The sequence below is a fragment of the Alligator mississippiensis genome, chromosome 4 (assembly GCF_030867095.1).
Source record: "Alligator mississippiensis isolate rAllMis1 chromosome 4, rAllMis1, whole genome shotgun sequence".
Classification (NCBI taxonomy): domain Eukaryota; kingdom Metazoa; phylum Chordata; order Crocodylia; family Alligatoridae; genus Alligator; species Alligator mississippiensis.
In genome coordinates, this window is record NC_081827.1 from 44,652,929 (window position 1) to 44,677,969 (window position 25,041).

The window sequence follows — 25,041 nt, forward strand, 5'->3', positions numbered from 1 at the left end:
AGGGATCCCCTCCAGCCAGGCAGGAGCCAGTGAGTTTGGGGGGGTTTTGGTTGGGCTTTTTTTTTTTTTTTAAAGGGTCAGGGGCTGGGCCAGGTGGGGCAGCCATAGGGAGGCTGGGACAGCGGGTGAGGGTTGGTGGGGCTCATGGCAGAGCCCCCTCATGTGGTGTGGGGCAGCAGGCAGCAGCAGGGATCGCCTCCTGCCAGGCAGCACCCAGTGAGTGCAAGCTTTTTTTCCCCAAAGAGCCGGGAGCTGGGCCAGGCGGGACAGTCATTGAGAGCAGGTAGGGGATGGGGCCTGTGTAATTCAGAGATTCAGCTGATTCGGCAGCAGCCGAATCTCTGAACCAGTTTTGGCTGAATCGATTCGGGACAGTGATTCAAATCACCAAATCGAATCAGTCCCGCAATTCAACTGAATCCAAAGCAAATACTAGCTGCTTCACACAGGACTAACAAAGAGTTGCTTTTTTGGTCTGAATTCAGAATTAAATGAAATGTCAAGACTTTTCCCTGCACAATTTTAAAAAAATGATAGTATTATATTTATCTGATATTGTATAATGCAAGAGATGCCAAATAAAGGGAAAATTTTGATGGAACTATCTGCACAAAACTTGCACCACATTCTCAAAACTCTAGAGAGAACAATATTATATTGCTAATTTATTTGAATATTGATAAAAAAGACAGTCTTTCTCCCTGCATGCAGTGGGAGAAAGAAATCTTGCAAACAAATAATGTAAAAGGCAGCATTTCAGCCTGCAAGGGGTTGGGGGGGAGCAGGAGGAGGGTGATTGGTTGCCATGTGCATGCATACACATGCATGTGGCAGTTAGGTGGCATGAGAGAAGCTCCCTGTAGGTAAGTCTACAGGGAGTGGGGATTGAACTCCCCATAGGGAGGGAGGGACTTGGGAAGGGCTGGGGGTGCTGCCCTGCCAGGGTGGTACCTGAGACCTGTGGCCTAGGGCCCTGCCTGGAATGCATGGCTGCAGGGCCTGAGCAAGTAATGGGATGGAGCCGCAGGTGGCTTGTCCAGGAGGCGGTAGGGGGACTGGCTCCCTGCCACTGTGCACTTTCCCGGGCAGGGCATGGGGGTGGGACATCTCCTTCAGATTTTACATGGGGCAGATGTGGGCCAGGGACCTGGGTCTGCAGCCCCCTTCCCCCACCCGCCAGCAGCAACCAAGCCCTGGTTGCTGCCCACAGGAGGCTGAAGCTCCTGTGGCCTGGGTGGAGCACAAAGCCCAACTCTCCCTCACCCATGGGCCACATGGCTGGAGCAGAGCCTGTGGGTGGGGGCAGATGCAGGTGCCCACTGTGGGCTCAGGGCTTCCTGCCCTGCTGCTGTCTCCCCAGGGGGGCTTCTGAAGTGCAGTGGGTGGGACCTTGCACAGCAGGGCAGAGATAGCTTGGTGTCACCACTGTGAGCCCCACACTGCCATGGCAAAGCACCCTGTGCCTGCCCAGCAGCAATGGGAGTGGCAGCATGGAGTTATGCCCCCCCTGCTGCTTCCAGGTAGGTAGGGAGCACCTCGCCACAGCAGCAGCAGGCTCCCAGCAGCAGCACTGAGCCTCTCTGCCCTGGTCTGCCATGCTGGGTCTTGCCCAGTAAATCACAGAAGCCCCCAAGAGGAGGGCAGCAGGGTGGAGAGTCCCAAGCCCGCCACAGGCAGCCTGCATCTGCCCTCCCTCCCCAGGCTCTGCAGCAGCCACCACCTCCCATGGGAGTCAATGACTGTGCTGCCAACAGTATAGTAGTGGCTGGGCTGGAAGTGCAGCTGCTGCTATTTTTGCACCTTTGGCTCCCCTCCCTCCAGGCTGGTGCCTAAATGTAGTGCACTGGGCAGTCCTTCTCTTTGTGTATAGAAAGCTACTGTTCTCCATATACAAACTGAAATATGTACAGATGACAAAAACTGAAGCACTCCTGCGGAAATGTAGTAGTAACCTTGAAAAAATGGGTTTATACCAGTGATGTGCATAATTTAGAACATTTAAATGCTGGCAAAAGCAAGAATCCAAAATTTCTGCCCCTACCTCTACCAGAAACACTCAAATGAAAGAATTGTCACAGATTTTGAATGGCTGTTTGAAGGTTATAAAGGCATAAAGACTGGGAGAAGTATTAATAGGACTTGGATTATAAAAATAATCTAGGAAGCAGCTAAGTAACTGGCACTATGGCCTTGATTTCAGCAGGGAGCAAGGCTAGGATGTCTGCACGATGCCTGCATGGATAGTTGAGAAATGGTGACATCATAAATATTTATGGATGGATTAGTGCATTACAAACTTATGGACAGTTAAGATTAAAAGTATTTCTGTTATCATAATGTGATTTTTCTCCATAAAATATGAATAAAATAGATGAACATCTGACATACAACGTATGGCTTAAGACAGTTAATTCAAAATATACCAAACACTTTCAAATTCTCAAAGAAAACAAATGAATAGACAGAGTATTTTTTCCCCTATGTTTTTTTTTCTTTACAGTAACCTTAGTTATCCTGTAAAACAGTAGCAGGTAAATATCCCAGTTCTGAATTATACTTTTTTTAAAGCAGCATCCCTTTTAAAGTAAGGGTTCCATTTCTGAGATACTGAATCACTTCCTTTGCTAGCACCTTTCTTTCCTGAGAGATACTTGGCATTTCCAACCTACTGTAATCCCCTCAAAAATAGATGCTTCTTTAAAAAATGGCTTACATTTAATCCTCTATGGAACTGTATTGTTTAGTTCAAGAAACTTATTTTCCTCAGAACATCTATACAGATCTATTCAAAATTAGTGCAAATAAATGACAGAAGCTGACTGGGTGGACTGTATTAAAATCACTGTTCAGTCAAGCATTAATTTCTGACTTGGATTATAATAATGCTTCAATCCAGCATTTTAGTATTTGAAAGAGGGCAATTTTTCAGTTCATAGACTTTTTCTGTACAGATGGCATCATCATTACAGGCAACAGAGTGATTGTTTCACAAGTTAGATAAATATTTTACCAAAGGATCTCTTTACAAAGAATTATTACAAAAATTATAGAAACAATAGCAACAGATATCTTTATAATATCTTATGTGCTTCAGCTATTAAAAAGCTTGGGAAATGCATATAAAACAATGCACACAAATATTTTGAAAGCTATTTTATTATTTAATGAGAATGTGGTGATTTCCTTCCACCTGGAATTGTTGTGATCGTCCATTTTCTCAGTCCCTAGGATCCAGAATGACAGCAACAGAAACAAATGTACCTTCTAATTAAAATGGAAGCTAAAGCAGAAAAAGGAAATGATTATCATAGAAATTAGTCGTCATGTTGACCGCACTCAAGAAGGATACACATTTTACATGTGGAAAGGGAGTCTAGCTATTATTATATAGGAGGATCTGTACCACAGTGTTTCTATGTGTCAACTACCGATTATTTCATAATTACATGTGTGAGAACACAAATGATACAATATGACAAAGATAATTGCATCATTGCTTTATGAATTACTGTTATTATTTATAAAACTATAGGCTGCAGTGGTACTTTACAGGGGAAAAAGCATCCTGAGTAGCTCTGTTCTGTCATCCCAATGCAGTATCATCAGACCTTAGCCATTTTGCAATTCATCCTATTTTACTGTAGTCTTAGAAGTTTGTGACAATAGCTGTAAAATTCCTTGCATTTTTCTTCCAAGACCTTACCTATAAAGATGTGTATATGTGAACAGAAATGAAACAGCAAAAGCACAGACATGTTGATTAGCAAAGTATCTTAGACTTTTTCTGTGGCCAAACAACTGCCCAATAGTTGTGTCTTCAAGCATGGAATATATGTACTAGAATCTTGAACCACAACCAGCGTTGCCCTGTCTGTGTGATGCTGAGGGTGAGATAATTGGCACTGCTGATTAATTAATGTATGGTCCTCATGAATTATAGCAACTGTGCTGCTTCTAGTCTTGATAGTAATGTGTGAAAGCCCATGTGGCTACTTCAGGGCTGCAAAACCATCACAATCCATGGACATAGATCCTGTCAGAAAATCTGACACAACTTATCCAGGGCACTAAATGTCCTGCTGCAAATTATGTATATGAAATTAAACAACCATAGTTCTCCAAGAAGAACTCTCAGAAAAAATGATTTTTTTCCCTTCTTTCAACCTTATTTAAACTTATTTACTCAAATATGAGATGAGATCCCTCCTCTGCCTCCCCTGCCCCCAATAAGCATGAGGATGGACTAAATTTATGGGTACCCATAGTAATTTACGTATATGCAGATTACTACAGATATGTTTATTTCAAAGTCAGCGTTTTTGGTCCCTGGCATTTCGAATTTGTTCCTCATTTCCATATGCTCAGGGAGGGAAGAGAGCCCAAACAGAGTCTGACAGTAAATGGTGGGAGAAGGGGCTGCAGGGGGAAGAAGATGGTTGGACAAATGGCAAGGGGACCACCTGATCCCCCCAGTTAGCCACTGTTTTCCTTGCTGTAGCAGAGGGAGGGGGACCAATTCAAGGCAAACCTCTGATAATTAGATTCTATACCTGAAAAATTATAACAACATTTCTAAGTTTTCCATACATAGAATCAAATTATTGAGGGGTTATCTTCAATTTGAGTAAGTACAGCATTTGGACTTTTTGTGGCAATGTAATTCTACCATGTCTATACTGTTTAATGCTGTCTGTGCTGAAAGTGGACATCTAAAATGTGTTCTTTTCCTTTTATTTAGATTGTAATAATGGAAGTGCAGGGTTTAAAGTCAGTAGCTCCCAATCGGATTGTTTACTGCACAATGGAAGTGGAAGGAGGAGAGAAACTTCAGACTGATCAGGCAGAAGCTTCAAGGCCACAGTAAGCTCTTCTCACACTTTTTGTTTTTAAAATATATTTTTTATTGTGTGGAATTTCTACCTGAAAATTTGAGTAGGACGTGTAAAAAGAATGATATATTATAGCATTTAGCTAGTTTGATATTGGATTACAATAATGTTTTAAAGTTGAAAAAAAACCACTTGAACTTTTTTGCTGACCCAGATGGAAATGTAACATATTCAACAGTACCTAATGATGATAATATAAGAAAACAAGACATCTAGAAATTGTAGAAAAGGAATAGTTGCAATCGGGCAATGTCAGCCAAGGTACTTTTAAATTGCGTGCAAACAAGACAATTGGAGATTGTAGTATCACACACTTTTCTTTGTCCTTTAAAAGTGGAAACCTTTTGTTACCAATTAGCCTGAGGTGCTTGTATGCACTCTGGGTTAATATGAAGGTGGCCTACTGGAGTTCAGCTTGCACAACCAGTGGAAAATCAATTCTCAGTAATCAGTCCTGATGAAACTTACTCACCTGCTGAGCCTATTCTATTTTAAATTATAGGATTCTCTTTTTCCAATTAATTTTTGAAGTATGTAGTCAGTAAGCTGACTGAGGAGAAAGTATCATGCCATCTGTAGTTGAACTAGTCACACTAGCACAGAGAAAGAAAATTAAGTGTACTTTTGGTTGATTCCTTTGACCTGTAGCTGCACATCGTCTTCAGAGGCTTTTTCCTCTGTTAAAATGTCATTTGGAATCTTTGTGTAGGTCTCTCTCCAGATAAATCGTTATGGTTTTACTGGCACCTCAGCATCTCTTTTGAAAAAAACAATTTAGAAATCAAGGAAGGCAAAATTATAAGCAGGTGGGTCACTTTTACTGTAAAAATGCCATAAGCCAGTATACTTTCTTCTATTATTTTTCAGATTTTGCAACAGAGTCTGAGATCTTTGGCTTGTGTAGTCCAACATTTTTCCTCTGTCAGTGGTCAGTACAAGATGACATAGTGCAAATGGAAGGCCAAACCACTACTCCTTCACAATACTGCATCATAACAAATTTACAGTTGTGTATATGGATATGGCAAGATCTAAAACATGCTCAGCTCAGTCTCGGTTATGTTCCATTAACTGGAAAGCATACCATGCTGTTTTATTTAGGCCACACATCGGGTCCATGTACTTTCAGATCTCATTTTGTCTGAGCAGACTTCAGTCATCATCTCTTTCAAACCATTTTTCTGGCACGCTCCCTGGGCCTGGATACTCTGTCTAGTAACCCTTCTGGAAGTGGTACCCTGTGGTCCAGCTCAAGTGTCAACCTCTCCCTCACTAAGACACCTCAGTATCTTAAGGTTATCATTTCTTTCAGCTATGTTCTAGTTAGCATTCCAATTCATCATTTATCCCATCAAGGACAAGTCATAATTAAAGCACATAGACTTGCTAAACAATTTCTGAAAACAGTGATAACAGGGAAGGTATGCAAGTTTAGACAAAATGGCTAACAGTTACACAACAGTCAGTTCAGGGCTTCCTTCTAACACAGTGTCCCTTGCAGACAGTGACCTTCACTTTTGGCTAGTTCAGCAGTCAGACAGGTTCCCCTTCCATGCCCAAATCTTTGCTTTTCTTGGGATTTGTGTGTTTTTAAAGATGTGACTTCTTGCTTCCTTTTCTGGGGAACAGGAATTTTTCCAAACCCCTTTCCCAGAAGACCGTCTGAAATAGTGGATTCCTTCAATTCAGTGACCCTTAAGATAGCCAGGCTGTTCTAAATAAGAGGGCATATGAACAATACACATGCCAAGAACTGTGCAAAGGAGAGAAGTTGAGCGATCATAAGAAAAGATGAGATTACAGAGGTGTATATGTTGCCAAATCTCTAGGCTTCTGTAAATCTTACGACCAGCAGAAGTTTGATAAGTAGAAGTACCACTAAAAGCTGATGTCATTTTTGTGATTTTACAATGCTAACATATACATGTTGAGCCTGGATAAAAAATGGCATTAAGAAAAATCTCAAGAAACCTTAACATCCAGCTTTGTAGTACAGTTGATCAACCTGTCCTTTTATACCAGACGTAAGCAAACTACAGCCCTCCTTAGAGCTAAAGCCTTGCCTCTGAAGAATGTATTTTTCTGCACTGGCATGTTGTTACTGTTGACAAAAGAGAAATCCAGCAAAACAGCATGGAGGAAACAGAAATACACTGAAAAACAAACAGATAGCTTAGAATCATAGCTAGGCCAGACACTTTTCCTCACTAGTAGATGTTTATTTAACTGAAGCACTGACCTGTCAAAGTTAAAAGAGAGTATCAAATCATTTTATGTGCTTGACATTAAAACTAGGGAAGATTTTAAACATGCAAGGTATGTCTGTGTGATGGAAGGCAGTGCTTTTCAGAGATTCCCCATTCAAGATTTGTGCATGCTTGCTCTCAAACCAGAAGTGGGGTAAGCTACATTACTGTGGAGCTGCATCCAGGCCAATATACTCTGCTGAACTATCACTTAAAGATATAATACAGGAGATATGCAGTGTGCTGCTTTCTGCAGATAGCAGAATGGAACTGTGAGGGAATGTGGAAAAAAATAAGATGAGCTGAATTGGAGGTCAGTACATAACTCTAAGATAATGAGGTTTCCAAATCACCTGTTTGTCAGAGGGGCATTCATTGAGCATCATCACTGTTTGGTATGGCTAATTCAGAGATACAGGGAGAAAAAAGTACAAAGACTTAATTTTAGTATTCAGAATTTGAAACCCAGTACTAATGGTCTATCTGTGGCTCCAAGGATTTTGAATTCAGATTGATTAAATGTTTAGAATGGTATCTGAAAATAAAAATGTAAATTGAGGTCACTTAAGTGTGGAGAGTCCATCAGAATTTTACTTGAATAAAACCTGAACAAGGACTTCAGAATATGTCCATTAGGCCAAAATTTAGAAAATGTTGCTTGTGAAACGAATGAGAAGATTTTTTTTTCTTTTAAAAGTGCATTTCAGTTTTCTAAAGAATTATTAAAGACTATCATGAGATCAGTAAAGAAATGAGGAAGGATGTTCTTTCAAAGAGAAAAATAAAATAATTTATAGTCTAACAAATAAGAAAATAATTAGTTTTAGGGTTAATGTTTTAGGTTAGCCTATATTATATGGGTTAAAAGTTGATGTCGTTTCTCATTGCCTCCAACTGAATTTTTTTGTGAACTTTACGTGCTGTTGAATGTTTTATATAAACAGGTTTTCCTCTTTTAAAAAACATAGGTAAAGTTCCGCAGTGTATGTAGACTAATGCAGTAATGCATTAATCAGGAAAGGTATTAAGGACAGATTCTCAATTCCAGCCTATTATAGGCATATGATTCTGTGGCTTACTAAGGCCTACTTTTCATTCAGTTGTATAAATTGATTACAGTTGTACTGCTTCATCTCATGCCAGCCCTATTAAAGTTTTATTACTGCCTGTGAAATATTTCTTCCAACTGTTTCCTGCCTTTTAGTCCTTCAAAAAAGCCTACCAGCATGGCCAATGACCTTTTCTGCCAGAGATCTGTAAGCAGAACCTTTAGAAGAACTCCTTCAGCAATATCAAGCTAAGCAAAGCTTTGTTGCTTTGACACCCTAGGGGGCCTCCTCTCAAAATAAAGGATATCTGATGCTAATTTCAGTTTCTTCAACTGTTACTGATGTTGCTTCTCAATTTGATGGTATCCTCTACAGAAAAGACCACATTCTCTTTAATATAGTTGTTTAATATAGAAGTATATGTTCAGCTTTTAGGGATGTTTTAACTATTAAGCATATATTCTACAAAATATGTTTGCTTACCTATTTTACATTTAATAGCATTGTGTTAAATCAGTGCTTCTCAATCAGGGTGTCATGGTGGCAGCATCCAGGTGAAATTACAAAGTGCATTCCCCTACATTACAACTCTCTAATCAGCCTAAAGCAGGCAGCAAAGTTTCCTTGTGCTTTGTAGACCTTCCTGATCCAGGGACCCCCATGCTCTTCCTGGAAACAGGCACTGGTGGAACTGTCCTATCCACTTTTATTTCTTGGAGCACCGTAGCATAAGGGGGACCAGAAGGCTGTACAGCATGAGGCAGCTCCTACCTGCTTTAGGCTGATTAAAGTCCTAATACAGGAGGGGTATGTATGCATGGCACAGCTTTTCCTGACCTGGCTGTGCAGCAGGCACAGACGGCTTCACCTAAAGGCAGCATAATCTGGCTAAGAGCCCCTGAGGTAAACTGAGGTGGTACCAATAGTTCTCAGCCAGGAGTGTCACCATGTTCAGAAAAGTGATGGTTGGGTTCCCTGACCTTGAAAAGTTTGAGAACTGCTGTGTTAGGTGTTCCTTTATGAAGTTAAAGAAGAATATTATCATATGGCTGGTACGGATGACAAGCTGGGCAGCCCAAATATTATTATTAATCGTGTATATTAAGTTACATTGTTCTGTCAAAAGGGCTAAAAAAATTAAAGAAAAAAGTTAGAAAGGACCAAGATGTTTTGTATGCATTACTCTACCATCTTTAGCAATTCAAATGACTTAACCTTGGTATTTCTTAACTTGAAGTGCTTAATCATGAAAAAGTAACAATTTAATATGATCCTTCGAGTGACATATCTTGTGTATACGTCTCACACATTATCCAACTTTTGAGTTCTAATCCTGCTTCCCAAGGTTTCCTAAGCCCTATATTTTTATAGGCCCTGGGCCAGATTTGGCCTGTAACAACATGTCACCCAGCCCATGGTCTCATAATTTGATGATGGGGAAGTTAATTGCAGCTCCCCTGCTGACAAATTTCCATAATTGTGGGGAGCCCTGTGGGCTGGATGACATGGCCCTGCCTGCTAAATCACACCAGGAGGCTGTAGGGGCAGCATGCAGGGTCACCTTGTGGCTGCATCCACTGTGTGGTGTTTGGCCAGCATGTCCACATGCTGAGCCCAAGCTGAGTCACACCTGCAGACCAACCCTGTGCCTGGGATCCAGCCTGTGGGGCCAAAAGTTTAGCACCACTGCACCAGACTCAACTAACTTATGGCATGTGTGCTGGGAAATATGCAAGCCTAACCTGCATTGTAATTTACCAGTTACATTTTTTTAAAATTTATTTAGCTGCAAAACTTCTACTTAACTAGTAATATTTCAATAATGTTTTAGTAACTGAATTATTATTTTATATTGATTCTATTTTAGTAGTGCCTAGAAATCTAATTGACCAGACGTTTGCTGCCAGTAGACCCAGTGCAAACAGAATTTTTTTTTTTAATTGTCTCTACTCCCAAAGAGTTCACAATCTTAGAAGAAAAGAAACAAGAGATAGATACAGACAGATGGGAAAGTACAGAAAAACAAGGGGAATGGTATTGATCAGCATGATAAACAGTAGACCTAACTCAGGGGCAAACAAAATACAGCCCATGGGCAGGATCCAGCCTGCCAAGCCATTCTATCTATTCTGTTGTCCAAAAGACAATTATTACCAGGCCATCATTGCCTCTGAAAGCTGGCAGGAGGCTTGGGCTTTCAGAGCCCATGCCCATCAAGCTGGGCCGGGCTGGCTCTGTGCCTCCACCTTCATGGGGCTCCTGGCACTCCAGCTGGCAGTCCCATATGGAGGCACAGAGCCAGCCTGGCCCAATGACACGCGCCTTCCTGTGGCTTCCAGCACGTCAGCTGGGAGACATAGGGTTCCATGCGCAATCAAGGCAGGCCAGCTCCTTGCTACCATGTATAGCTCCCAGCACTCCATCTGCAAGCCATTTGCCATTGGCCCAGGCCCGGGTGGCTTCATGCCAGTACGTGGGGCTCCCAGCACTGAAGCCAAGAGCTGTGGGAGCTGAGCACACTTGGGCTGGGCCAGACTGGCTCCATGCTAGCATCTGGGGCTTCTGGCATTGCCAGTGGGAGCCACCGGGCAGGGCCAGGCCAGCTCTGTGCCTCCACATGCAACTCCCCACTGGCCTGCTGGGAGCCCCACATGGAGTCACAGAGCCAGCCTGGCCCAGTGGCATGCGACTCCTGGCACTCCAGCAGGGAGCTGCATGCCATTGGGCTGAGCCAGCTCCATGCTGCCATGGGGGGCTCCCAGCACTCCAGTTGGGAGCTGCAAGAGATGCATGTCGTCCAGCTGAGCTAGGCTGAGCTGGCTTCATGCCCCCATATGCAGCTCCTGGCACTCCAGCTGCAAGCTGCACGCCATTGGGTCAGGCCAGGTACATTCAGTTCCTGGAACTTGGCCAGAGCCATGCACCACCAGGGGACTATGCCTGCCATGGGCCATAAGTACACCAAGGGCCTGCAGCCAGAAGCTGCTGCCACCGGCAGCAGGGGCTCTGCTATGGGGGGTGGGGCATGTGGTCAGGGGCCCATATATGAACACCCCACCATACCAACATCCACACCCCTACATCCCCCCACATTCTCCCTCACACTCCCAACTCACAACCTCGCACCAACTTCCCCAACCACACTCCCCCACACACCCACACTACACTATGTACAAGAGTAAGACTTTATTTCAAGCTATTATACATTCAGCTCTACGTATGCTATGCAAGCAAACACACATAAATCAGGACAAAATATTTTTTGAAATAAAATTAAAATATTTTATAGTAAATGTTTGATTTTTAGTATATGATTTGGGGGGGTTTCAGTTGCAAGGTGGCAAACTGCCCTCCCAAAAGGAGTACTTCTGGGTGCAAGGGGAAGGACTTTCAGTACCAAAGGTCAGCTGTAAGTTCCTGGCCCAAGATGGTGACCAGGGGATGGAGCCTGCCAAGTGGCAAGGCGATCCTTGTGGCCCTCTACAGCTCATCAAAAGTCCTTAAGTTGCCCTCCAGCTGAAATAATTGCCCACCTCTGCCCTAACTCATCCATTGCCTTGACAGTATCAAGGTTTTTGTAGGCTCATGGCAAAAGAAATTGTTAAGGAGGGATTTGAAGGAGGTTTTTTGTGGTGTAGTTGTACAAGATGCATCTCAAATTATGGTAATCTCTTCCATGATTTTTGTTCTTGCACATTTTACTTCTGTGCCTTCAGAGGACAAAGATTCTTGAGAATTTTGTATTCTGAAAAGTTTCTCCTAGCTGTGATATATTTTCAACTCTTGATATGATTGTTAGCTTTGAAAGTCACATAATGATTTAAGTGCGGTAAAATCTACACAGTCACCTACTGCTTTGAATTATGTCAAAGTGGTGTCTTTCAGTCTACTAAGGTTCAGGTTTTTTAATCCATTTCTTAAACATAATGCATAAAACATACCTCTGCTTCAGTAATTGTACTGAATTGGCACAGCGTCTGAAAGACTCATAGAGTTAATGCTTCCATTAAGATTATTTTAAGGATTAAAGTTTCAGAAAGGTGTGTCTGTGTAGCACAGCTAAAGTTGGAAATTAGGGCTCTAACTAGTACAGTTTCTGTCTTAGTAACTTTGCATTCTTTGAGGTGGGCTCTGCATATTTATTTTTGCGTGCTACTTTTTTCCTTCAAAAATTGTACTGCCGGTGATGTTTGAGACCACTAATAAAATAAAATTTATATTATGAACACTGTCTCAGCAGAAGATTTTAGGGTTGGAAGTAATCTCAAAGATCATCTAGCCTATTTACTTGAATGTTAGACTAGGTCCGTGCCCCCCCCCATCCCCCCAATCAGGATGGGGGGGAAAAGGCTCCTTGTTTTACATTTGCATACAAAGAAACCTCATTAAATGCATTGTCTATCATTAAACTGCTGCCAAAAGTAGCATGTGCTCAGTAATGGAGACCAACTATGAAGTTGATTAAATGCAGCCAACCCTGAGTTGTTCTATAAAACACATAGGCAAACATAAATGGAAACCTACCACAACAATAGGTTAGTGCAGCCCATCTGAATAAGATGTATGGTAGTGTCCATTGCACTCAGTTCTCCACAACACTGACTCTTTTTCAAGTCACAGTGAGGCACTACACTGAATACATTTTGACTTCCTCTTCATTTCCACAACTGAGCTGCACCTTTCTTTCCTATTTTTAATGGTTCCTGGTTCTTCACCATCCTTAATCTGATTTGTACACATGCTTGTGCCGCAGCACTGGGTGCTTTTTAAAGGTGACTGGTGCTGCAGCACATGCATTTGTATGTATAAACAGCAAAATGCATGTCAGCACTGAGAAAATGGCAGCATCAAAGGTGTTTTAGTTCAAAAGCGCACTGCTGCCATTTTCTCAGTGCTGACGCACGCTTTGTCATTTATATAAATGCATGCGAGACAGAGCCAGGTGCATCAGCTAACATGCAGAGCAGACTCGATTAATCACGCTGGATCTCTGGTGCGTCAGAGCAGACAAATGTATACGTATAAGTGCCCTAAATGTCTGGCAAATGTAACCAAATGGGACCACAAACAGTTCACACAGAATCCCTCTGTTGCCCCCCCGGCCTGTTGCATATGATTAGTGTGGCCCTGCCCTTCATAAGGTGGAACTGGACCAGGTTACACTGCATCTCATCTGCATATACATTTTTGGAGGATCCCAGGACTTTTATGATAAGAACACCCTGTTCCAGCCCTGAATGGGAGGCTAATTAGCATATTAATCCTGTGTGAGGTGTATCTGAAGCACACACACATACTGAGTGGTAATGAGCTGTGTGAGTACTGTGGCTTGAAATGCTATTGCAGCCTCTGCTGGGGCCCAGACCAGTGAACTACATAATAAATCATGAGCCTTTTGGCTTTGGACTAATATTGTGTATAGTTTGTACTATATATAAGTTGGTCCAAAAGTGCTGCTTAAAAGTGTGTTTATGGACTACCTTTGCTAAGTACCTGCAAAACAGCAGTTTCAAAAAAAATTAAAATGCATCAATTCTGGATAAATAAAGTCTATGGTTGACCATAGACAGGTTCACTTAAAAGTCAGTGTTTTCAGATTTGTCCCTCTCTTCCATGTGCTCAGGAAAAGCAGGGTCTGACAGCAAGTGGGGAGGGGGCTGCAAGGAAAAAAGGTTTGAGAGGCAGAGGGCAAGGCGGGGTCACCTGACCCCCCCCCCCCCCGGTTTATTTTCCCTGCTGTACCAATGATTGGGGGACAAATTCAAGGCAAACTTCAATAATTTGATTCTATACCTGGAAAAGTAACAAATTTATAAATTTTCCACATATAGAATCTAATTATTGGGGACTCGTCTTATTATCAGGGTCATCTTATATTTGAGTGAATATGGTAGTTCAACCCCTCCAGCCTCCTGCCCCCCACAGCAAACACATACACAATTTGCTGCTCCTAAATCACCTCAGGTAGATGCCTAACCAGCTTGTTAAAATCTCCAATGAAGGAGATACAAGAGCTCCCCTAGTAGGCTTGTTCCAGTGTCCAGCTGTTCTTAGAGTTAGGAGTTTTGCCTAGGTTTAATCTAAATCTGCTTTGCTGGAGTTTCAACCCTGCACTGCTTGTCCTTCATGTTGTGGCAGGACAGAACAATTTTTCTTTTTTGTGGAAGCCTTTCAAATTTTTGAAAACTTGTATAACATTCTCCCCCTCATTCATAGATTCATAGAGTCAGAAGGGACCTCAGTGGGCCATCTAGTCCATCTAGTTCTTGCCCCTGGCAGGCAAGAAAAGAGTCGCTAACCCTGGGGTCATGTGATCCCAGCCAGGTGCCTGTCCAGTCTCTTCTTGAAGACCCCCAAGGATGGGGCGAGCACCACCTGCCTTGGGAGCCCATTCCAGATTCTGGCAACCCTGACCGTGAAGAACTTTTTCCTAATGTCCAGCCTAAACCTTCTCTCTAGTAGCTTATGGCCATTGTTCCTTGTCATTCTGTGGAGTGCCCTGGTAAATAGATCATCTCCTACTTCATGTTGCTCTCCCCTTATGAATTTGTACGCTGCCTCAAGGTCCCCTCTCAGCCTTCTCTTGGAGAGGCTGAAGAGGTTAAGGTCCCTTAGCCTTTACCCGTAGGGCCTTCCCTGCAGGCCTCTAATCAGGCGAGTGGCTCTTCTTTGGAATCCTCTTCAGGTTTTCCGCATCCGGCTTGTACTGTGGCATCCAGAACTGGACACAGTACTCCAGCTGCGGTCTGACCAGTGCCGCAAAGAGGGGAAGCATCACTTCCCCAGATCTGTTTGTGAAGCACCTACAGCTGCACGACAAGGTGCGATTGGCTCTGTCAATTGCTTCATCCCATTGGCGACTCATGTTCATCCTGGAGTCAACAGTGACTCCAAGATCTTTTTCTGCCTCAGTGGAGCTGAGAAGGTCGCCACCCAGCTTGTAGGTATGATGGCTGTTCTTCCTCCCTAGATGCAGCACCTTGCACTTGTCCTTATTGAATTGCATCCTGTTGCTCTCTGCCCACTTCCCCAACCTGTCCAGGTCGGCCTGAATCTGGTTCATAGATTCATAGATGTTAGGGTCGGAAGGGACCTCAATAGATCATCGAGTTCGACCCCCTGCATAAGCAGGAAAGAGTGCTGGGTCTAGATGACTCCAGCTAGATGCTCATCTAACCTCCTCTTGAAGACCCCTAGGGTAAGGGAGAGCACCACCTCCCTTGGGAGCCCATTCCAGACCCTGGCCATTCGAACTGTGAAGAAGTTCTTCCTAATGTCCAATCTAAATCTGCTCTCTGCTAGCTTGTGGCCATTATTTCTTGTAACCCCTGGGGGTGCCTTGGTGAATAAATACTCACCAATACCCTTCTGTGCCCCTGTGATGAACTTATAGGCGGCCACAAGGTCACCTCTCAACCTTCCCTTGCGGAGGCTGAAAAGATCCAGTTTCTCTAGTCTCTCCTCGTAGGGCTTGGTCTGCAGGCCCTTAACCATACGAGTGGCCCTTCTCTGGACCCTCTCCAGGTTATCCGCATCCCTCTTGAATTGCGGCGCCCAGAATTGCACGCAGTACTCCAACTGCGGTCTGACCAGCGCCCGATAGAGGGGAAGTATCACCTCCTTGGACCTATTTGTCATGCATTTGTTCCTCCTCTCCAGGGTGTTAGCTGCATCCCATAATTTTGTGTCATCTGTGATTTTGGACAGGGTGCATCCTACCCCCTCACCCAGAACACTGATGAAGATGTTGAACAGCACCAGCCCCAGAACTGAGCCCTGAGGGATCCACTGCCCACATCTTCTAGGCTGACACTGACCCATCGACTGCCACCCTCTGAGTGCAATCCTTGAGCCAATTTGCTACCCAGTCTACTGTGTAATCATCCGAGGCAAATCCCCTCAGTTTATAAGGATGGTATGGGATACCTTGTCAAAGGCCTTCTTGAAGTCCAGATAGATAACATCCACCTCAACTCCTGCATCTAAACAATTGGTGGCCTTGTTGTAAAAGGAAACTAGGTTAGTCAGGCAGGACCTGCCTGCTAAAAACCCATGTTGGTTACCCCTCCACGTCATATTACCCAGCGGGCTCCCACAGATGTGCTCCTTGATAATTTTTTCTAGGATTTTCCCAGGGATAGAGGTAAGGCTGACTAGTCTATAGTTTGCTGGGTCCTCCTTCCTCCCCTTCATAAAGATTGGGACAATGTTAGCCCTCTTCCAATCCTCCAGAACGTGACCCGAGCACCATGAGTGCTCATATATCCTTGCCAGTGGATCAGCTATGACCCTGCTATTTCCTTTATTACCCATGGATGGAGTCCCTCCGGTCCTGGTGATTTCAATACGCCCAGTCCCTCCAAGTGTCTTTTTACCATGTTGGCACTGACCATTGGTCAGCTGATGTTCCCTTTGTTGGTGTCCATGATGCATGTTGAGGGTTCTCGAAGAGCTCTGCCTTGTCCTGCTATCCATCACTAAGACTCCCTGCCCATCCTGTATGGGTCCTATTCTACCCCACACCCTCTTTTTTGCTCCCAGCGTACCTAAAGAAGGACTTTTTATTGTCCTTAATCCCTGCCGCTAGCCTGAGTTCTAGAGTTGCCTTGGCTTTCCTGACCAACTCCCTGCAGGTGCAGGCCAGTGAAGTATACTCCTCTTTGGTAGCTACCCCCTGCTTCCTCTTCCTGTATGCCTCTTTTTTTGCCCTTAGGGTATCTTGGATACCCCTGGTTAGCCAAAGGGGCTTCCTGGCCCCCTTTCCTCTGCCATGGGATTGACTTCCTCTGAGCCCAAAGAATGGTTTCCTTGAGGAATGTCCACCCATCCTGGACCCTCAACGTATCCAAGTTCTTAGCTTCTAGCACCCTGCTAACCAATCCCCTGAGTCTATTAAAGTCAGGTTTTTTTTTAAGGTTAAGCACCCGTGCCCTGCTGAGTATAATGCCATCAGTGAACAGTGAATGGGTATAAAGCCAGCATATAGTGAATTTTATCATTTGGTGATTGCTGTCCCCTAAGTTGCCTAGAATCCACAGGTCCCTCACCAGGTCATTCCCTGTGGCCAACACCAAGTCAAGCAAGGCGTTGCCCCTGGTGGGACACCTTACCTTCTGTGTTAGGTGGAGGTCTTGAATACAGGTTAAGAACCTGTGAGAGCGGTTAGATCTAGCTGACTGCTCCTCCTAGCATGTGTCTGGGTAGGTAAGGTCCCCCATGACTACTATATCTCTAGAACTCACAGCCTCTTTGAGCTGCTTGGAAAATTCCCAGTCTCTCGTCCTGGTACAGCAGCCTGTAATAGACCCCCCCACCACCACCAGATCCCTTTCACCCTGAGCCCCTTGGATCCTAACCCACAGAGTCTCTGCTTGACCACCCTCTGACCCTAATTTGATTAGCAAAGATGTGTACTGTTCTTTGACATAAAGAGCAACTCCCCCGCCTTTTTCCCTACTCTCTCTCTCTCTCTCTCCTATACAGCCTATAGCCCTTTATTCCCACCACCCAGTCATGAGAAGAGTCCCACCAGGTTTCAGTTAGTGCCACTAGGTCAAAGTTGTTGCTTGCTAGCAAGAGCTCTAGGTCCTCCTGCTTGTTTCCCATGCTTCTGGCATTTGTGTATATACACCTAATTCCCCTGGTGGCTGTCCCTGGTCCCCCATTAAACTGCTGTCTAATAGGGTCTTTGCTACATACCTGGGCTGATCTTGTGGGTGTCTCTTGGTTTGGTATCCCATGGCTCCCTCTGTACTCGTCCTCCCTCCCACAAATCTACTTTTCTCCAAAATAAGGATAGCTAGTTCTTTCCAGCTTTCCTCATATGGCTTACTATTTAGGTTTCTCTCAATCATTCTTAAATGCTTGACTCAGAACTATAGCTCAATTAACTCTGGGTAAAGTGCTGCTATCACCTATTGCCTTGTATACAGAGCTGTTAAAATGCATATGATTTTTGGTTGCATTTTCCCCCCAAAAGAATTACACTGATGTCACTATAAGCCTGCAATTTTTTCTTGGCAGCCAGCTATTCACCATTTTGTATTTGTGCGTTTTGTGTGTAGCACCTGACATTTGTCTTTATTGAATAGTGTTTTGTTGTCTGTAGCTCAGTTCTTCAAAATATATACAACTGTGTATTGTTGAGAGAGTCACTGCCATTGTCAGGGCACTTTCTTGGTGTTGTAAGGGGATTAGGTGTTACAGGTCATATCAGGCTCCCTCAGTGTGAGTGGTTTGTGTGCACACCGTGCTGGGATGCTGTCTGTTGTGGTGGTGCTGCTCCTGTCTCCAGAGGCCCATAATTGTGAATGCCTCCCGTGACTGGGGGAGCACCATGGCAGCAAGTGGGGACCGCCCACATCTGCCATTGCCAGTGTCGGCAAAGTGGTGGGGAGGGGTGGTGAGCAGGGACTGCCCACAGGCACCATCCGTGCTGCCAGCAGCGGGGGGTGGGAGGGTGCACGGCGACCACCCACAGAAGCCAGCAGCAGCTTCAGCAGCGGCCTATCTTGGGGCGGGGCAGGGTGCATGCCCCACTGTCCGCTCACCCCATGCATCAACTTTGTCCATAATTAATTCATTGTTACAGAAAGAATGGCCTTAGACTTGGATCTTAGTGATGAAAGCTTGACCAGGTTTATTGTCTAGAAGCAAGCCTAATCACTAACATACGTGGTACAGGTCAGGATAGCTACGGGCATGATAGGAGCATTAAATGCGATTGCCCCAAGCCCAATACAAAACATCAAGTTTTTCAGGCCCTCTGTTAGACACTACTTAAAACAACTTCATGTTTACAACATATGCATCCTAGTTGTCAACACATACTAAAACATCTTAAATGACATTATCCACGTCCCAGTTCTCCCCATATAATGCGACTTTCCCATGATGTGAGGAAACTTGTTTGCCAGGTCACTCTGATTCTTGTTTTGATGTCCTATACAAGTCTTTTCAAACAGTCTCTATCCCAGCACTTCCACATAAGTTTATATGGTATGCCTTAGAGGTGCACTGAAACATCAGTCCCATATTGGATCAGCACCTATATAAGGAAAATTAACTGTATCAGCAATCAGCTTTTTTTGGCTGATATGGCTGATGATGTGACCAATAAATGCCCCATGTATGTATGCAGCTGCAGAGCAGTATGCAGGCAGGGAGGAGTGCAGCCCAGCAACGTGGAGTGCAGCATCCAGCTGGTAAATCTGTTGTGGTGGAAGGGGTGGGGGGAGAGAAGGGGTGTTGGGGGGGCAGATCGAGGCCCCTATGGTGAGAGAGGGAGTGGGGCCAGGTGCTGCACAGCAAGAGCAGGGCAAGGCAGGGCAGGGCATGAGACGGAGCCATGGCTCATCCAGGGGCGCGGGGAGAGGGGGCAACTCCCGCTGCTGCATACACCCTGGGAGGTCATGGAGGCATGTGCTCCTGGATCAGTGTGGAGGTCAAGGGCGGGCTGCCGTTGTGGGATGGGGTTGAGGCTGTGCTAGGTGTCATGACCCAATGATTGTGTGTGTGCTTCGGCACTGCAGAATTATTTCCCGCCATCTGGAGCTTTCTTTGCACGGTGCAATTCTCAGCTGCAGAGAGAAAACCCCGGTGCAAAGGAGTTCCCGCCACCCGTATGTAAATTTGTTCCCCATTATTGGCTGTTTCTAAATTATTCCCACGTGGCGGCTAGCGATTGGCTTGCTAGCCATATAAGAGGCTCGAGCAGTTTCCGCCCAAGTCGGAGATCTCCGAGAATGTCAAGAGGATCCTGAGAACCCCGATTCTGAGAATTCCGGGAGAAATCCGAGAGAATTCTGGCAAGGAGTCCACGATTACCTTGTGGACTTCTACGTAAATCTCGGACCGACTGGTGGTTTGATCAGCCATCAAGAGTCTCTCCCCGTCACCAAACGATCCCTGACGTATCCCTACCCTGCGCGCTCGTTGAGAGTCACAGCTCGGACTCTCGTATCGGTTCAGAGAGCTCTCATCGTTCGAGTTTTCTTCTATCTACAACTGTAACCAAGCAAGTTTTTCCTGCCTGCACCGCGACCATCTACGGTGTAAGTAAAACAATCTTTAAACAACCTCCACGCGTCAGTGCCTAATTCTAGTCCGCTGTGCCAACTTCCCCGGCCCACGTGCCGGGGCTGCTGGCTACAGCCCCTCGGCCCCGACACTAGGCTGTTCTTTGTTGGGGCTCAGCTGGGCGGTGCTCAGGGCAGATAGCAGCAGTGCTGGGATGGGGAATTGGGGGAGCTATGGTGAATTTTGGGGTGGCTGCAGCCCTCCCCAAGGTCCCCCTCCCAGTGCCTCTGCTGCCTGCCCCGAGTGCAGCCGCAGCCCAGCCCCCCACCAGAAAGAGCCCATTGCCCTGACCCCAGCCCACAGCAGCAACCTGCCCTCGCCCCACATGCAGGTTTGGGGGCACACCCCTACCCATGCCCTCCCAGGGTGCATGCAGCCCCTACACTCCAGCCCCACTCCTTCCCTCACCATGGGGCCTCAATCTGTGCCCCCAACACACCCCTTCCCTCCTCCACCCTTTCCACCACAACAGACTTACCCATCAGACGCTGCTCTTCAAGCTGCTGGGCTACATATTGGCAATCGGATCAGTATCGGCAAATATGTCTGGTTAAAAATTGACTATTGGTATTGCTCCAACAAATCTCTATCAGTGCACACCTAGTATGCCTAGTTCTGTTCTTAGTGAAGCCTACTTTGGTCAGTGCAGTTAGCAGGGCTTTCTGTGTGATCTGTAGATGCACTAACCAGTGGCTACATTAATCCAGCAAGGCCTACTCTGTATCCACGTAACAGTATTTCTATCTAGACCACGTTTCTCTGGCTTGTTTATGAAAATGTGTCAGTAACCTTACTAAAGTTCAGGTATACTGTGTTTACCACATTCTGTTATCCACCAAACCTGTTACCCATCAACAAAAGAAATCAACTTAGTTTGGTATGTTTTGTTCTTAAACCTATGATGGCTGTTAGTGATCACTCCATCATCCTTTAAATACATCCAAATTAACTATTTTATAATTTACTCTCACAACTGGTCTGTATTTCTTTGTTTTCTGCTTTTGTCCCTTTTTAAAGGTAAGCATGACATTATTTCTTCTCCAGCTTTCCAGGATTTCATTAGCCATCCAATAGTTTGCAAATATTATTGTCAGTAACTGAAAGATCCTCAGCACCTGGGTCTGACATCATTGGTCCCTGACTTATAGTCATTCAGATCATTAGAAAGTTGTCTGGCTTTTTCTTTATTAACTGTATCCATTCATCTCCACCTCCCACTCCCCCCACTTCCCAAATTTTGCAGTAATTCTGCTACTCGTCTAACCTCTGAGTGGTATATTTGGGTGGGTCCTTTGACCTTTGCTCCTTGGACTCTTTTTTTCATGGTTGATCAAATCTTCAAATAGCCAGATAAATGAGCAGACTTTAATGGTGTGCCGTACACCTTTTAGTATTCTCTAACATGAGCATGTATTTCTGTTGTGTCTGGTGAAAGTTCACTTCTTGGAGTGCTGCTTTGACTTTACAAGTTAGTCTCACACTGATATGCAGTGTTGGTTTTGTGCTTTTGTCACAAGTATAGTCTCTGAATCTGACACTGAATTAGATGTCCATCACATAAAGGAGGAGAATAAACTGATGGGCCAGATGGATAAGGATTTTAGCTGTGGACTCAGAAGTCTTTATTGTTCACTGAAGGCTCATTAATATCAGGAATTTCAATTCTGAAATGAAGCTTTTCATTACTCATATTTAGTGATCCTGTGGCTGATGGTTCTGAGACCAGTTTGGGTTTCTAAGGATAATGTGTTGGTGCAGGTTTGACTTCCCCTTTCCCTCAGCACAGAAAGACTAGTAGAGAAACTATTCTTTGACAGTGATACAAATAAAAGCTATTTTCTGTTACAAACTGTATTCAGAATATGTCCTGGTTGAGACTAGTTGTACTGAAAATCCATCTAAAGCCAGTGTCAAGCACAGCACTTCCAGTTACTTCCAGCCTGGTATGCAGTTCTAGAAGTTGCTAAAACTTATTTCCATTTGGGATTTTTCCTTCTGAGAAATAAGGCTACGTAGGTGTTCTTGAAATGCATTATTCCAATCATACAATATGAAAGCTTATTTTGAACATATTCTTGTTCTGTTTCTAGGTGGAAATCATAATGACTGAGCTTTGAGCATTTAGGAGTTTGATTCAGTTGAATACTATTATATTCAAATATTGTCTGTGTTGCAAAACAGCAGATCTGAGATGATATCTGCACTCAGCCAGGTCCAGATTAGAGAGCCACTGCTATTCCAGGCTTCTTTACAACGAAATGATTTGGGTGTGCTTATGTGGGTTTTTCTGTGCTTTGTCCATCAGTTGAATACAAATTACAAAGATCTATCTCCATCTGCTTACTTGAAAATACACGCAAACTGGCCAATGCAATGAAAATCTCTCAGTGCTAGTAAGAGTACAAATCCTTATTCATTATCTTCTCTTTCTAGTCAGAATTTACAGGTTTTCTCTGAAAAATGTAAGTTATTTGGTGACACGCTAGTTATTTAACCCACTAAAATAAAATTACTCCAGATAGCAAACGTTGCAGCTGATATATTTGTGCCACAGTGGACTACTTAGCCAAATTATATTTGACGTAATGATTGCATCATATGTGAAAGATTTCACACACATACACATACATAGTATGTTAAAATAACAGTTTTAAAAGTTGAAAAGTGAAGCACTCTAAAGTGAGGAAGAATCATAAATAAGGTTGCCTTTTCTGTGCAATCTAAATTGTACCCCTAGTGCTTATACATTAATTATATTCCCTAATGGGGACATGCTTGTTGTCCCGAAAGGACTCTTGCACCCTCACCATTTCAGAGTGCCCTCACATGGCATAAAATGATGTTTCAATGGTCTGGTACAGTTATGATCTGAAACAATGGTCAAGTCACACTACAGAGTAGTGCGACTTTTAGAGTATCAATGTCTGGCAAGGTAATGGATGATGTCTGGCAAAATAATGGACTGATACAATGTCTTTCCCCTCTTGAAATTCTCATCAGTCGCACCCTTCTTCCTGCACAGACTCATAAGACTTCCCCATGGTACCCATCAACAAAATTAAAAAAAAACAACGATGAGAATACAAACTAATCAACACTTTCTCAACCCATACAGAGCTTTTTAGCTCATATTACATTGTTCTTCTTTGCCCCACTTTCCTACAAGGCTGCTTCCATAGAGTATTGCCTCTCCTTCATTGTCCCCATGCATGAGTCCACTCTACTTCTGTAGCTTCCTACAGTTTCCCTTCTTCGTGATGTGTGTTGTCCCCTAGAAGTGGAAGTTTTCCTCTCTTCTGGGCTCTTTCTAACTTCACTGATCTCTTTCCAGTTGCTCCTCTCCGAGCCTGGCTGATCCTTTGTCTGACATAATAAAGTCCCAATAGAGTGCTACTAATAGAGTGCTCAGGCTCCAGTTAAATCTGTTGTGGTTGGTGGTGGGCAGACAAATTGGCTATTAAACTCACTCTGACAGATCGCTGTCTCACTGAATAGGATAGCTAGTACTCACTAATGAGCATCTTTTTGGTAGTTTGTTTTCTTTTCATTGTTTAATGTGTGACCTCCAGCCTTATTTATTACATGCGATTCAGAACCTGTTCAGAAGACAAAATTACTTTCCTCATGTGCATTTATATGGCATTCATTGTACAGTACCTGAATGATTGTAATGCACATTTATTTGCAGAAAACTCTTATAAGTTGAAGGGGTGTGGAATTGAGGTACATAGAGATCTAGGTCTAAAGTACCGACTAACTTGTGAAACCCAAGTGAAACATGTAGGAATGGATTTTTCTGAGTAATTATCATTATAGATCGTGTTATGTGTAGTGCCTGGTTCCTAGTTGACCTCAGTTGTAGTTGTGAGACTCCAGCCTTCTGCAAATCAGACCCTAGGATCTCACACACGCAAGCCTGATATAAATGAGTGGGCCAGTCTTGCACAGAAACTTTGAGAGAGAGTTAGGTATAGAATTCAGTTCTCTATAGGGTATTTAATAGCCTTTCCCATGAGTCCATCCTTCATATTTCTAGTATCTCATTCTTCAGTCACAACACACCTTCAATTTGTTTTTGTAAAGTAAAGAAAAATCCTACAGACAACAGCTTTTTTCATTGCACAGTTATTTCTCTTCTGTTCATAAGATAATATAAAATAATAGCAAGGTACAACAGTTGAGAAACCAAGGCTATTAGTGTACTGTACTTGAATTTTTCCCTAGTGATTAATAAGCATTATTAATCATGACTTATGCATTGTTCTTTGCAACCAATTTAAATAATTACTTACTAGCAAATAATTTATTGAGTATGATCTTAACCTGATTAAAGCAGGAAAATAAGGAAAAAATCTTTCTAGATTATCCTCACAAAACCATCTGGGTGCAAGAATGAAGGGGGCAGGGGCTCAGGTTCCTTACTCGTCAATCCTTCTAGTCCAGGGGCAGGCAAAATATGACTCATGGGCTGGATCTAGCCCACTAGGCAATTCCATCTCGACTGTGGGAACCCTGTAAAAACTGAAAGACAGTTATCACCAGCCCTGTCCCTTGGCTGCTCCTCTGAAACCTGGCACCTCCATGTAGGAGGTGCTGGCATCTGCTGCAGCGGCAGCAGCAGCTTTGGCTCTGGTTGCTAAGCAACCAGCCACCAGCCCAGCCTGGCCTGACTTGCCCCCATCCCCAGAATAGGGGATATTGGAGACTAGAAGCTTCTGCCTGGCAGAGACTTTTGCCTCACAACCCTGTGGCTGTTTCCCAGCCCTCCCTCCCTGTGAG

General features: G+C 44.0%; 1 protein-coding gene across 8 annotated transcripts in view; it reads left to right on the forward strand.

The window, feature by feature from the left end:
• The window catches only part of CADPS2 (calcium dependent secretion activator 2), a 630,383-nt gene that overhangs the window by 310,138 nt on the left and 295,204 nt on the right, over positions 1 to 25,041 (forward strand). For all 8 annotated transcript variants that reach the window (XM_059725932.1, XM_059725931.1, XM_059725930.1 and 5 more), the window contains one exon: positions 4,739 to 4,860. In XM_059725932.1, coding sequence (XP_059581915.1) covers positions 4,739 to 4,860 — 122 coding nt within the window. The remainder of the gene's footprint in view (positions 1 to 4,738; positions 4,861 to 25,041) is intronic.